The sequence below is a fragment of the Dendrobates tinctorius genome, unplaced genomic scaffold (genome assembly GCF_039654945.1).
Source record: "Dendrobates tinctorius isolate UK_male_01 unplaced genomic scaffold, ASM3965494v1 ptg000165l, whole genome shotgun sequence".
In the NCBI taxonomy this organism is placed as follows: domain Eukaryota; kingdom Metazoa; phylum Chordata; class Amphibia; order Anura; family Dendrobatidae; genus Dendrobates; species Dendrobates tinctorius.
In genome coordinates this window covers 10,189,224-10,203,648 of record NW_027361832.1, presented here as the reverse complement: position 1 = coordinate 10,203,648, position 14,425 = coordinate 10,189,224, and the positions used below count along the sequence as shown (strand labels likewise).

General features: G+C 44.7%; 1 protein-coding gene across 3 annotated transcripts in view; it reads left to right on the top strand.

Moving 5' to 3' along the window:
• ERICH5 (glutamate rich 5) overlaps positions 1 to 14,425 on the top strand; it is a 57,886-nt gene that overhangs the window by 32,359 nt on the left and 11,102 nt on the right. For all 3 annotated transcript variants that reach the window (XM_073550482.1, XM_073550481.1, XM_073550480.1), the window contains exon 2: positions 11,217 to 11,591. In XM_073550482.1, the coding sequence (XP_073406583.1) occupies positions 11,217 to 11,591 (375 nt within the window). The remainder of the gene's footprint in view (positions 1 to 11,216; positions 11,592 to 14,425) is intronic.

Genomic DNA, 14,425 nt, shown 5'->3' with positions numbered 1-14,425 from the left:
TCTTGTTTAGCCAGGATTTTTTTTTCCCCACAGAACTGTTGTAAATGTTTAACTTGGGAAGTCAGATTCATTATTGGAAGTGTGGAAATGAGATCACAAACTGTAGTTATACTTAAAATTGTGATTTTAGGGATGATGTCAAAAATTGGTTTCAGTAGTAAGGCCTGGGATATTGGCAGCCATCTTTATGCATCAACACTCTAAATTGTACAAGATCAAATACTGTTTCCTACACTAACAATGGCAATGTATCCGTAAAAATCATGTGCAAAATGGATGTTCCTTATGAGAGCCAATTTTTTTTTTTTGCACATGAATGGGCAAATATAGTCAGTAAGAGAAAAATGCACAATATGATTTTTTTTCACACAGACCCCTTCCATGTGAAAAAAAACCTGTCATCTAAGCATCCGTATTGAATTACATTGGTCAGTGTGCTGTCCGACTCTTACTCTGACAGTATGTCCGTATTATACGCTCGTGTGAGCGTACCCTTTATCCTAGATGTATCTCGATACTTAGGGTATGTGTACACAATGTCATTTGCTAGCGTGAAAACCTGCCAAGATTTCAAGAGGAAGACTCTTCAAGAAATGTAGTTTTGTTTTTTCTTCCTAAAGTGTCTTTTTGGCTTTTTTGTTCGTCGTTTCCAGAGCACTTTTTCAATGTTTCTGGCCACTAGTAGTTTTCTTTATTTATGACAATTCCTGGACATTTTCTTGACTCCATTCAACAATGAAGAACCTCCTATGGTTTTTCAAGCAAAATGATCAAAAAAGAGACTCTGTCTTTTTTAATCTACCCATTGACTTGTATTGTAACGTATGTTGCACCTTGAAAGCAAAAAAAACACCTGGAGAATGATCAGGTCACTTGTTTTAACCTCTTGGCATCTTTGAAGCGTTTAAAAGACGATGTAAGTCTGAACATATGATCATCAAGTCATTCTTTTTGAAAAATCCATATATTCATTTTGTTTTCCATCATTGGTCCATGCTCACATGCCTCCAATCAGCCCATGATTGAGCAAAACATTGTGCTTGTCAGCACCTCTTCCTATGGAAACTGCATGCAATACGAAGACAGAACATGATTTAAACCAGGGTTGTGGAGTTGGAGTCAGTGTCATGGAAATTGAGGAGTCGGAGGTTTGGCTTTCCGACTTACAGCCCTGTCAGGGCTGTGGAGTCAGGGTCGGTGCCCATTTTGGTGGAGTTAGAGGTTTGGCTTACCGACTCCACAGCCTTGAAAACATTAACATTTCATTTTTGTATACGTTTTAATAATATTTTTAAATGTTTTTTACAGGGCTGTGGAGTCGGAGTCGGTATAAAATGGACCGACTCCTAAAATATATAATAAATTGGGTACAGTAGTTCAGTGCAGAATGTGCTGAATATGTTTTCATAGGAATTTGGGAAAGTTATGAAATGTCCTATAAATGGCTGTTCTATTCCTGATCTAAGGCTAATTCACACACAGCGTTTTTGCTGCGTTTTTTGAGGATACATTTTTCAGCTGCAAAAGCAGATCAGCTTTTTAAAAAACTGCATCACCTGAAAGGTTTTTGAGCTCATAGATAATGTTTTCAATAGCAAAAGCAGATTAGAAATCTGCTCTATATATCCATATCTGTCTATCCATATCACATCTGTACCAAAAAGAATGAAAGCCGGATGGCACACATTCCATTTTTTAGCACCAGTCAGGTACACCTCATAGCTGCCCAAAAGGACGCCCAGGACAGACATTGCTCGTCTTCAGTAACATCAACATCAATTGATAGTTGGAATAAATAGACTGCATTCATCACCACATCTTCTTAAGGTGCAGGCTTTATTTTCAAGTGTAGGGGTGTGCAGTATGAGGTTCTGCAGCAGCTGAGGTGTGCAGTATGAAATTCTGCTGAACAGTATGAGGTTCTGCCCCCCCCCCCCAGGTTTGATCCTGGCTATGCCCATAGTGTGAATGTAGCCTGAGGATCTAGGCTTTATCTTAGCCGAGATAAGTCATAGTGTGTGTGTGTATATATATATATATATATATATATATATATATATATATATATATATATATACATACATATATACACACACACAGTATATATATTTTACATACAGTACATGCCAAATGTTTGGACACACCTTCTCAAAGCGTTTTCTTTATTATCATGACTATGAAAATTGTAGATTCACGCTGAAGGCATCAAAACTATGAATTGACACATGTGGAATTATATAATTAACAAAAAAGTGAGAAACAACTGAAAATACTGTATGTCTTATATTCTAGGTTCTTCAAAGTAGCCACCTTTTGCTTTGATTTCTGCTTTGCACACTCTTGGCATTCTCTTGATGAGCTTCAAGAGGTAGTCACCGGAATTGTTTTTCACTTCACAGGTGTGCCGTCAGGTTTAATAAGTGGGATTTCTTGCCTTATAAATGGGGTTGGGACCATCAGTTGTGTTGTGCAGAAGTCTGGTGGATACACAGCTTATAGTCCTACTGAATAGACTGTTAGAATTTGTATTATGGCAAGAAAAAAGCAGCTGAGTAAAGAAAAACGAGTGGCCATCATTACTTTAAGAAATGAAGGTCAGTCAGTGTGAAAAATTGGTAAAACTTTGAAAGTGTCCCCAAGTGCAGTGGCAAAAAACATCAAGGGCTACAAAGAAACTGGCTCACATGAGGTCCGCCAAAGGAAAGGAAGATCAAGAGTCACCTCTGCTGCGGAGGATAAGTTCATCCGAGTCACCAGCCTCAGATATCGCAGGTTAACAGCAGCTCAGATTAGAGACCGGGTCAATGCCACACAGAGTTCTAGCAGCAGACACATCTCTACAACAACTGTTAAGAGGATACTTTGTGCAGCAGGCCTTCATGGTAAAATAGCTGCTAGGAAACCACTGCTAAGGACAGGCCACAAGCAGAAGAGACTTGGTGGGCTAAAGAACACAAGGAATGGACAATTAGACCAGTGGAAATCTGTGCTTTGGTCTGATGAGTCCAAATCTGAGATCTTTGGTTCCAACCACTGTAGGGTCGGTGGTGGGCCGAGCTGGGGGGGGTGGTCCCTCTTTCACTACCGCGCAGAGATGACACAGAGACAAGATGGAGGCAGGTACTGGGTGCAACAGGTCCAAGTTTATTTCTTTACTTGCCGTCCGCCTGACGGCCTCCGCAGCACACCGCACGTTTCTTCACTTGTCGGCCCTCCGTTTCTAGAGCCGTTTACACACAGTACTTTTACAAAAGGGACGTACATATGCGTACTGTCCCTCCTTCAGTGTTTGACGCTCCTGACGGGTCCGCCACTGTGGCCGCCCTAGGCCCAATAACCAACAGCGCTTTCACTGGTCAGTCGTCGTGTCAAATACGGTATATAGCACTCACTGCCTCGTCTCTTCTGCGGTATCTTCCTGTCAGGACCACCCCCCTGACGTTCTCTCTCCTCAGTCCCCCTGGTAAGATTCTCCTCAGAGCGCAAAGACTGTCACAGTCCTCCTGTCACCTGAGCTCCCCCTGGGGACTGGAACTTTCTGGAACCCTCCCTCAATATTTATAGCTCTCCCGGTTCCTTGAAACTGTCACTCTAACTGTCACTCCGCCTCCCATGACCAACGGTTTCTAAAGCCCTAAGCTGATGTCACGTCCTTTGCTCACACTCCACCCTGCCATCTAATGGTCATCCCAAGGTACTGCACGTCACCTACACTTTCCTAGCTGTTTCCCACTATATTACTGACACCTACCTAAACTGTGCAAACCTATCTTTCTCCATTCTGACACGTCCGTCCGTACGTCAGGTCACCTTCCCTACACTCCCCCTTCCTTTGTCCATTGTCGTCCTCGACAATCGTCAACCCTGCCTTCGTCGTTCTGAAGCTACACCTACATCCTGTTGTCGGACCAGCTGTTGAGCCACACCCACTATCTGCGGGGGCCGAACCATACTGGGAGCACTATGCTCTGAGCAGCCTACCGCTACTCACCAGCGCGCACGCCACATGACGTCTTCCAGACTGGGCAAGGTGCACCCGTATTCTCTCTACGGCGTGTATCTTTCCCCTACTCTCCCCTTCTGTTACCTTTCACTATTCGGTACGCCATGATCGAGGTCTCTTACCTTCCAGATCATTACCAGCGCCCGCCTTCCTTCTTCAGGGGTGTCCGTGGTGTTGGGGACCTGACCTAGGACGGCTGTCTTTCTCACGTCTTCCAACTCATTTTCCCTTCTTTCAATTACATGTCATGGTCGGCGTCCCGGTCTCCCAGACCTCCTCAACTCTTAGATCCCTACCGGATCTCACACTTTCCTTTGGTCCCGCAGACCTTCCCTTACCCGGACCTGTTGCATTTTACTTGTGCATATTGTACACCAAAACAACTTTACAATATCACAAGTACCCATTTTTATAATTTTTTTTTTCATTTTCTCTTGCTTTTAAAACCAAAATATAACATAACGTTGCATGTCTTCTTTCCTCCTCCCCCCTTCCTTGGACCTGGACACTCCTCCGCTTTCCGTATCCCCATTCTGTCAGGTAAACATATTTTCGTATATAAAGAACATAGAAAGAAGAAAGAAAGAGAGAGAAAATAGTTGCATCAGTTAAACAACAACAAAACTTTTTTTCTAAATGCAACTGTCCTTATAATCTGCACAATGGTGCATCGAACTCCTGACAGTCTATACCACTCTCAATGGACAGAGGTGAGGGCTCCACAGCCGTGGAGCCCCCGGGGATACTGAGGGTGTCCATTCAAGTCCTCTTCTTTTCCATGACGGCCTCTCCTTGAGTGTGGAGCAGGTTCCACACTTCCTGCTCCCGGGCCTTTTTCTTCCTGATCACCTCCGCTTCCCACACGGAGGGAACAGCACGGGCCCTGGAGTCCGGTGGGCAGGACTCCACTGAAAAAGACCGCAAGACAGAAACGGCCGAAGATTTCTGTGGCCCAGCAGCCGCTGGGGTCAGGTGGCAAATGGGGACAACCGGGTCCTCGGAGGCTGGAATCACAGGGCCCGCTAAGTCGGTCGCAGCCGACTCCAGCAGCGGCATAACCGCGGCCTCAGGACAGGCCGCATCCACTACTTCCAACGGAGTCGGAGTAACGGCCGATTTCAACGATGCAGCTGCTATTAGCAGGGAAAGCGCAGCAGCGTCTTCTTTGGGTGAGCTCTGCACTGGTGACTCCGGGCGGGGTAGTTCGGGGACATGAGCGGGGACCTCGCTCAGCTCCGCATACACCACGGGGCCCATGGTAACTAGGCCTTCCGGTGCGCAGGGGGCCGCGTGCTGCAGCAGAATGGTGGGGGCCGCTTGCGGAGGCACTGGTAGGGCCGGGGGTACTCTCACCTTCCCCCGCGCTGCGGCCTCCGTTCCATCATCACGCAGTTTCCCCCGCAGCCTCCGTTCCTTGCTCCACTGTCCTGCGGGCCTTCCCTCCGGACTCAGGGGCTCCGCTGAGAAGTCCTCTGCTGGTATTGGTGGCGGCCGTTCTCGCTGACTCTGCTCAGGCTCCGCTCCCCGGCTCAGCATCCCGCTGCCTGCCCGTGGTTCTACAGATGACTTCTGGTGCAGCTCCATCTCCTGCCGCCATTGCCACTCTAGTCGGCCGATGCCCCGACACCCGCAGCGTCTCATACCGTCCGTTGGGCAGCACTCGAATGGCATCAGACAGCCGCAGCCAAGTTTTTCTTCTGTGCCACTACCTCTGTGAGGTGGGGTGTTGGCAGGCCTCTCCACCCACCTGTCAGGGTCCAATATATGGAAGCGTCGATCTCCAGGCACATACTGCTTCCTTTTGGGGTACGTTGGAGGGGGTCCCAGTCCATTCTGATCAACTGCAAACACCCGGACCTCTCCTCTGCGCTGAAGCAGCACCGCCATACTGCACAGTCCCTGGTACCGCCCCGGATCCTCTGCTGTCCACACAGATCCGCCACAGCGCTCCCCTTTTGTATTCCACAGGTAGGTAATTTGTAATCCACAGGTAATTGTAATCCAAACAGAGTAGTCTAAGTCCTTTTCCATTCTTTGAGGCAGGTCTGCCGCAGAAGATGATGTATTAGCGGCGGCGATCCTGCCGACTACGCCAAATGTAGGGTCGGTGGTGGGCCGAGCTGGGGGGGGGTGGTCCCTCTTTCACTACCGCGCAGAGATGACACAGAGACAAGATGGAGGCAGGTACTGGGTGCAACAGGTCCAAGTTTATTTCTTTACTTGCCGTCCGCCTGATGGCCTCCGCAGCACACCGCACGTTTCTTCACTTGTCGGCCCTCCGTTTCTAGAGCCGTTTACACACAGTACTTTTACAAAAGGGACGTACATATGCGTACTGTCCCTCCTTCAGTGTTTGACGCTCCTGACGGGTCCGCCACTGTGGCCGCCCTAGGCCCAATAACCAACAGCGCTTTCACTGGTCAGTCGTCGTGTCAAATACGGTATATAGCACTCACTGCCTCGTCTCTTCTGCGGTATCTTCCTGTCAGGACCACCCCCCTGACGTTCTCTCTCCTCAGTCCCCCTGGTAAGATTCTCCTCAGAGCGCAAAGACTGTCACAGTCCTCCTGTCACCTGAGCTCCCCCTGGGGACTGGAACTTTCTGGAACCCTCCCTCAATATTTATAGCTCTCCCGGTTCCTTGAAACTGTCACTCTAACTGTCACTCCGCCTCCCATGACCAACGGTTTCTAAAGCCCTAAGCTGATGTCACGTCCTTTGCTCACACTCCACCCTGCCATCTAATGGTCATCCCAAGGTACTGCACGTCACCTACACTTTCCTAGCTGTTTCCCACTATATTACTGACACCTACCTAAACTGTGCAAACCTATCTTTCTCCATTCTGACACGTCCGTCCGTACGTCAGGTCACCTTCCCTACACCACCATGTCTTTGTGCGACGCAGAAAAGGTGAACGGATGGACTCTACATGCCTGGTTCCCACTGTAAAGCATGAAGGAGGAGGTGTGATGGTGTGGGGGGTGCTTTGCTGTTGACACTGTTGGGGATTTATTCAAAATTGAAGGCATACTGAACCAGCATGGCTACCACAGCGGCATGCTATTCCATCCGGTTTGTGTTTAGTTGGACCATCATTTATTTTTCAACAGGACAATGACCTCAAACACACCTCCAGGCTGTGTAAGGGCTATTTGACCAAGAAGGAGAGTGATGGGGTGCTACGCCAGATGGCCTGGCCTCCACAGTCACCAGACCTGAACACAATCGAGATGGTTTCGGGTGAGCTGGACCGCAGAGTGAAGGCAAAAGGGCCAACAAGTGCTAAGCATCTCTGGGAACTCCTTCAAGACTGTTGGAAGACCATTTCCAGTGACTACCTCTTGAAGCTCCTCAAGAGAATGCCAAGAGTGTGCAAAGCAGTAATCAAAGCAAAAGGTGGCTACTTTTAAGAACCTAAAATATAAGACATATTTTCAGTTGTTTCACACTTTTTTGTTAATTATATAATTCCACATGTGTTAATTCATAGTTTTGATGCCTTCAGAGTGAATCTACAATTTTCATAGTCATGAAAATAAAGAAAACTCTGTGAATGAGAAGGTGTGTCCAAACTTTTAGTCTGTACTAGATATATCTAATCGATATTACATAGTGTATGACATTTACAATTTATTAGTTTTTTGTGTTCTTAAGTTGTATTCCAATAAATAGATATTATGTTCTATCTAAATATCTTGATTATTGGATCATAGAAATGATTAAATGTCTGATGTTCACATTGTACTACAATACATTTTTCACTTAAATATAAGCAATATATGTGGGAGTCGGAGTCGGTGTAAGGGAAATTGAGGAGTTAGAGTCGCAGGTTTGGCTTACCGACTCCACAGCCCTGGTTTTTTACATTTTCAGCTAGTGCCCTGAAGGGTAAAGGGACTTGAATCTGCAACCATTTGTTCACGTCCAATTCTGTAGTGTTGCAGTGTGTCGTGAAATTACTGATGTGCTCTGCATATTGAACACTTACAATGTGTTCACACCAAGCCTTCGCGTAGCATTTTTTTTGCCATGATTTTCAAAAACCGCAATAACAGCATGACAATTACATTGCGTGAACATGTTTTAAAAACTGACCAGCTGCTTTTAAGAAAAAAAAAACGAAAAAATTACTGTTAAACTAAATCACAAATAGCTGATCTTACGTGGATTTTGAGGAAGATCTATTTAATAATGCGCTTCAAATACACTGTTAGGCCTCATTCTGACGTCCACTTATTCCACGTACAAGAAAAATGTACCAGTTTTTTGGATCACACTTTGATTGGAGTGTGGTCTTAGTGTCATCAGTTTTTCTTGTATGTGGAGAAAAAAAAAATCGAAAATTGATTTTTTTTGTTGCTGCGATTTTTCAAAAATTTTGAAATTTCACAGCATTTTGGAAAAAATGTTTGCCTTGTGTGACGAGCCCTAGGAGGTGTCTATTTTGCGGTTTTTATTTTTGCACATGATAGCGGTAAAACAGTGTCTGAACACAACCTTATTGAGCCTGCCCTTCTGTGTTGTTTAAAGGGTGTCTATCAGTAATATTTGCCCTAGGCAAGCAGAGGTACTGCAGACTAAGGTAGTAGTGTAAAACATTTCCAAGGGCTCTGGTGGGCAAATCAGTATCAATGCATTTTCAGTCCTCGGCTCTTGCTTCTTTTTGCCTTTGCTCATGATTAACAGTGGAGACACAGGCTTTGCATTGCCTCTGTTATCTCTATGGCACTGGCGGGGAGAAGAGGAGCCGAGGAATAAGAGTGCACTGATACTGATGCACCCAGCAGTGCACTTGCTAGACTAATTTGCATATGATGAAAAATAAGAACTTCACAGCAAGGAAGCGTTACGAAGAGACAAAAAAGTATTTTTGGAAAGGTTTTACACTGCCCTCGTCTGCAGTTCTTCTGCTTGCCTAAAAGGCAAATCTTCTTGACAGATTCCATTTAAACCACTAACTATGCAGAGTGCAGTAGCTGGTGACAAAGTCAGCTCATCTGCTGCGCTCTGCAAAAAAGCCGAGCTGAGTACGTGTTTGACTGATGATTTGATTGCTGCGCTCTGCAACCTATAGGTAGCAATGGTTGGGGGTGGGCGATTCTGTATCACCGGGTGTAGTACAGCTTCTCCTGCGCTAGCGGCACTACTGGATCAACTGTAATCTGGGCAACCAAATATTCAATGCACAACCACATGGAAGTGACGCACACTTCGTTGAAATCAACAGGTTGCAGATGTAATAAATGAATTTCCAGGTTCTTCAAAATAGAGGCACTTTCTGCTTTAGTTTATACATAAGCGTCCTAAATCGGGAACCCCAATCCAATTTAGAATATTCTGACAGTATTTTTATACAGGCGACCCCACAACCCCTTAAGTGTGTTGTGATAGGGAAATTTTAATTCCAAGTAGCTCCACTCAAAAGGTACATTCACACTACACAATTATAAAGAATCAGCTCTTTTCCCGATAATAAGTCAGCAAAGGTTGCTGATCAATCAACAAAGAAAAACCCCCATTTGTCCGGCGAAATTATTTTTAAGCTTTCTTAAAAGAAATTAAGTCTTTGTTCTCGGCAGCATATTGTTCCATTCAAACAGGATCTGTGCTGCTGAGAACAGCGGCAACCTAGGCGCAAAGAATGATCTATTAGGCGCGATCTGCCTATGTAAACATACTCGGGTGCTGTAAGCCCACCCATAATAAGCTGTGTGATGCTGCACAGGTGTAAAGGAGGTTTTTCATGTTGCCCAGTATTTGCTAATTTGGCGGAGGCTTCCAGTTGAGCCACTGTGCACATGGGTGTCTTGTTTTGGAGCAAGAGGGATGGGGGGAGAAACAGTAGGAAAATTGTATAAAGAGGGCCAAGGTGCAATTTTCTGCTCTCAATCCTAATTCTTCATGCCTCAAATCGTTGCTCATGGGACTCGGGGCAGGGGTGTTTTTCCTTGGATATATTGATCAGGAAGGGCTTGCTTTATTCACAGAACCAATATCCTGGTTTTCAACTTGCTGCTTTTCCACTGCATCAACGGCAAGCCCCATTAGGAGGAAGTCAGAATTGGGACATAGGATGTGTGCATACAACAAAAAGAGTTAGAAAAGCGCCCCATAAATTGACCGACCTGCACAGCAATGTCAAAACAACACTGCTGTGCACATATTCCATCTTATGTCACTTGTTTTAACTTCTTCATGATTCTGAAACCATGATGCAGTTAAAATTGACCTGCTCATTCTTTATAGGTGGCTTCTGTTCGGAAGCCGTCTGCTTTCCATACTTGGCAGTATAGAATGAAAGACGCCGGCGGAGGAGTTGCTGCAAAAATGATGGCAAAGCTGCCCACATTTTGCTAAAGCTGCTTCGCCTAAGGGCTCATACTTGCTTACGAGAGACTGGCACGATTCTCATGCGAGTCTCTCGCATGATAACCTGGCACTGCCGCCGGCACTCGGACCGGAGCGTGGGGCTGCATAGAAATACATGTAGCCGCACGCTCTGGTCCGAGTGCCGGCGGCAGTGCCAGGTTTTCATGCGAGAGACTCGCATGAGAATTGTGCGAGTCTCTCGCAAGTGAGCATGAGCCCTAAGAAAACTTGGTGCGCAGTGTCAGAGCAGAAACAACCTAAAGAATAAATACGTTGCGTTTTTTAACCACTCCATTGTTTCCGAAACCTGAAATGGTTGTGAGAAGTGACCTAAGACTGAGCATGTGCACAGCAATATCATTTTGACTTTTCTTTGCAGTATATTCATTTTATGGGGCTCATCTATTGCCCTTTTTCAAGTAAATTCCGGGTTGGATATGTCTGGAAAGGACATTGTGTGCACACATCCTTAGAAAGTTGCACTCTGATTTTTAAGCAAGGTGCAGAATTGCAAGGTTGCATTCCCACAAACAAAACCACTCCAAGATCTGCAGCAATAAATACATCTGCAGATTTTTGTGTGGAAATAGTGTAGATTTGCCTTTTGTATTTCAATTCTGTTTTGATATCTGTTACACTAATTCACTTATAGCAAAATGACGCAAACTGAACAGCTGATATCCCATCACTTAATGTTGTACAGTTATGGGAATTTCAGTAGATAAGAGTAATGAGGCGTAAAAGAGCTTAGGCGGAATGTCCAGCTGACTTGGATCATTGTAATTATTGGGTCCATTGACAAACCATATAAATGTACACTAAACCACATATTTACTTTCAGCATCATCAGAAGCCAGCGACCAAATCATAGACGACATTGAAACTATTCCGGATCAGACAAAACTGATTCCATTGATCGAGAATGAGCCATCATCGAATGGTTTTCCACCAGAAGACGAGCAAACTGAAGCTGTGACAGCTGTAGAGTTAGATGAAGAAGGAATAACGGAGCCTGCAACAGAAGACTGTCCACCAGCGGAGGAAGAACCATCGAATGGTTTTCCACCAGAAGATGAGCAAGCTGAAGCTGTAGAGTTAGATGAAGAAGAAACAACGGAGCCTGCGACAGAGGGCTGTCCACCAGCAGAGGAAGAACCTGTTCAAATGGAAGAGTCTACAGACCTGATCATGACGCAGGACAGCTCAGTGGTTGAAGGTCAGTGACATCCTGATTGCTGATATGGAGTGGCCTGTATATGGGCAGCCACTTATGAAATGATTGTTGGCACTTTTTTTTTATTTTTAATTCGTTTATTGAACTTCAGTACATAAAAGATGTACAACATACAATTGGCCTATGACAATAAGCATTTTTTACAGATCATACATGTTTCCATCCATTATAAAATATAGAGCCGAAAAATTGCACACTTTTTTTTTAAAATACAAGATAGCATGTACATAACCTTCCAAGCATGCGCAAAAGACAGTTGGCTATATATTCTAAAACATGTATATCGATCAAATCTCACAAGCCTTCAACATAATATTCAGATAATGAAATCTAATCAGAAATTCCTAAACTAAACTACGACTACCACTACATCAACCTATATCTACTATTTCGCAGCCTAGTGTCCTACAGCATATTATCTCATATGTGATGTCTCAACCTTGCAGGGAAAGATGAAAGGAGTTCCACCTCCCCCAAATCTTTTCAAATTTACCCGGGCTTCCCCTATTTTGGTATAACGTGCGCTCGTATGGAACAATTGAATTCACCAAGTCAATCCAAATTCTAAGGGAGGGGCACAAAGTTCCCATCCACTGTAGTGCCAGTACCTTCCGTGCCATAATAATGTCTCACGCAGGAAGACCCCATCATGTCAATCCCAGATCTCCTCATCCCAAACAAGCAGACCAGCGGCTCTAGAGGGACCGGGGCTTGTACTAGGGATGACAGTAATGATGTCACCTCTTTCCAGTAATGCAGGACAGTGGGACACTGCCATACCATATGAATAAAATCTGCGTCTGGAGAGTGGCACCGTAAACATTCTGATGACTGGTATCGGCCCATCCTAAAAAGTCGTGTCGGAGTCAAGTACGACTGATTAATTATATATAATTGTATCATTCTGTTGTTAATAGATGGTGATACTCCAATCGGATTCCAAAATCTCCTCCCACTCCTCGTCCTGCGTATTAGGGATGAGCCGCTCCCACTTTCTCTTGATAGAACTTATGGCAGATTCTGCTCCCGCTGACAGCATGTATGTGTATAAAGAGGAGATGAGACCCTGAGGGCCCTGCGATTTAAGGATTCCTATCAGAGGTAGAGATGAAATAGTACGGCCTACACCCTTACATCTCACATGCGATTGAAGAGCTGATCTCAGTTGTAAATAGCGGAAAAATTGGGATCTTGGGATATCATGTGTGACCTGTAATTGTTCAAAAGAATCATAGAATCGTAGAGTTGGAAGGGACCTCCTGGGCCATATGGTCCAATCCCCTGCTCAAAGCAAGATTCGCTAAATCATCCCAGACAGAAGTCTGTCCAGCCTCTGTTTGAAGACTTCCATTGAAGTAGAACTCACCACTTCTCATGGCAGCCTGTTCCACTCATTGAGCACTCTGTCAAAAAGTTTTTTCTAATATCTAATCTGTGTCTCCTCCCATTTAGTTTCATCCCATTGCTTCTAGTCTTTCCTTGTGCAAATGAGAATAAAGATGATCCTTCTGTGACAGCCCTTTAGATATTTGTAGACAGCTATTAAGTCTCCTCTCAGTCTTCTCTTTTGCAAACTAAACATTCCCAAATCCTGCAACCTTTCCTCATAAGACAGGGTTTGCAGACCAGTCACCATTCTGGTCGCTCTTTTCTGAACTTGCTCCAGTTTGTTGATGTCTTTTTTAAAATGTGGTGCCCAAAACTGGACACAGTATTCCAGATGAGGTCTGACCAAAGAGGAGTAGAGGGAAATAATGACTTCACGTGATCTGGATTGTATGCTTCTGTTAATACATTCTAGAATTGCATTTGCCTTTTTTGCTGCTGCATCACACTGTTGACTCATATTCAGTCTGTGATCTATTAGTATACCCAAGTATGTTTCACATGTGCTGTTGCTTAGCCCTATTCCTCCCATTCTGTATATGCTTTTTTCATTTTTATTGCCCAGATGTAGTACTTTGCATTTTTCCCTGTTAAAAACCATTCTGTTAGTTGCTGCCCACTGCTCCAGTTTATTTATATCTTTTTGAATCCTCTCTCTTCTCTGGTATTAGCTATCCCTCCTAGCTTTGTGTCATCAGCAAATTTAATCAGTTTACCCTCAATTCCTTTATCTAAATCGTTGATAAAGATGTTGAACAATACAGGGCCCAGGACAGAGCCCTGTGGTACCCCACTTGAGTCATTCTTCCAACTGGATGTGCAGCCATTTACGACCACTATTTGGGTCCGATCACTAAGCCAGTTATGAATCCACCAAACAGTTGCCTTGTCCATTCCATACCTAGTCATTTTTTCAATAAGGATTGTGTGAGATACTTTGTCAAATGCTTTCCTGAAGTCAAGATATACTATATCTACAGCATTTCCCTGATCCACCCAGTCAGTGATTCTGTCATAGAAGGAAATTAAGTTAGTCGTTGAGCTCGCGGAGACTCTTCACTTATCCCAGAAGGCACTGGGAATATGCAAATGATCTCCTCAGGACTCTTCCCCCTGGTTTTCCGATTTCCTCTTTTCAGCTGCATATTCCCAAGACTTTAAGGTCCCCTGATCATATAAGTCTCCCATCGAAGAGACGTAATGCCGAATCCAAAATTCGGTGGACAGGTGATTTAGAAATTCCGGAAAATAATCATTATTCCACAGGGGCATTTCAGCTATAAAATCTTTAAACCCAGTCACCTTCTTGATTTGCTTCCATGTTAATCGTGCCAATCAGAGCAAGGGCAGCAGATGAGGGGTATTAGTCCTCTCTAACTCAAGGAAACCCAATGGGCAACCAGTCTGTGCAGCGTGAAGCAGGTGACTTT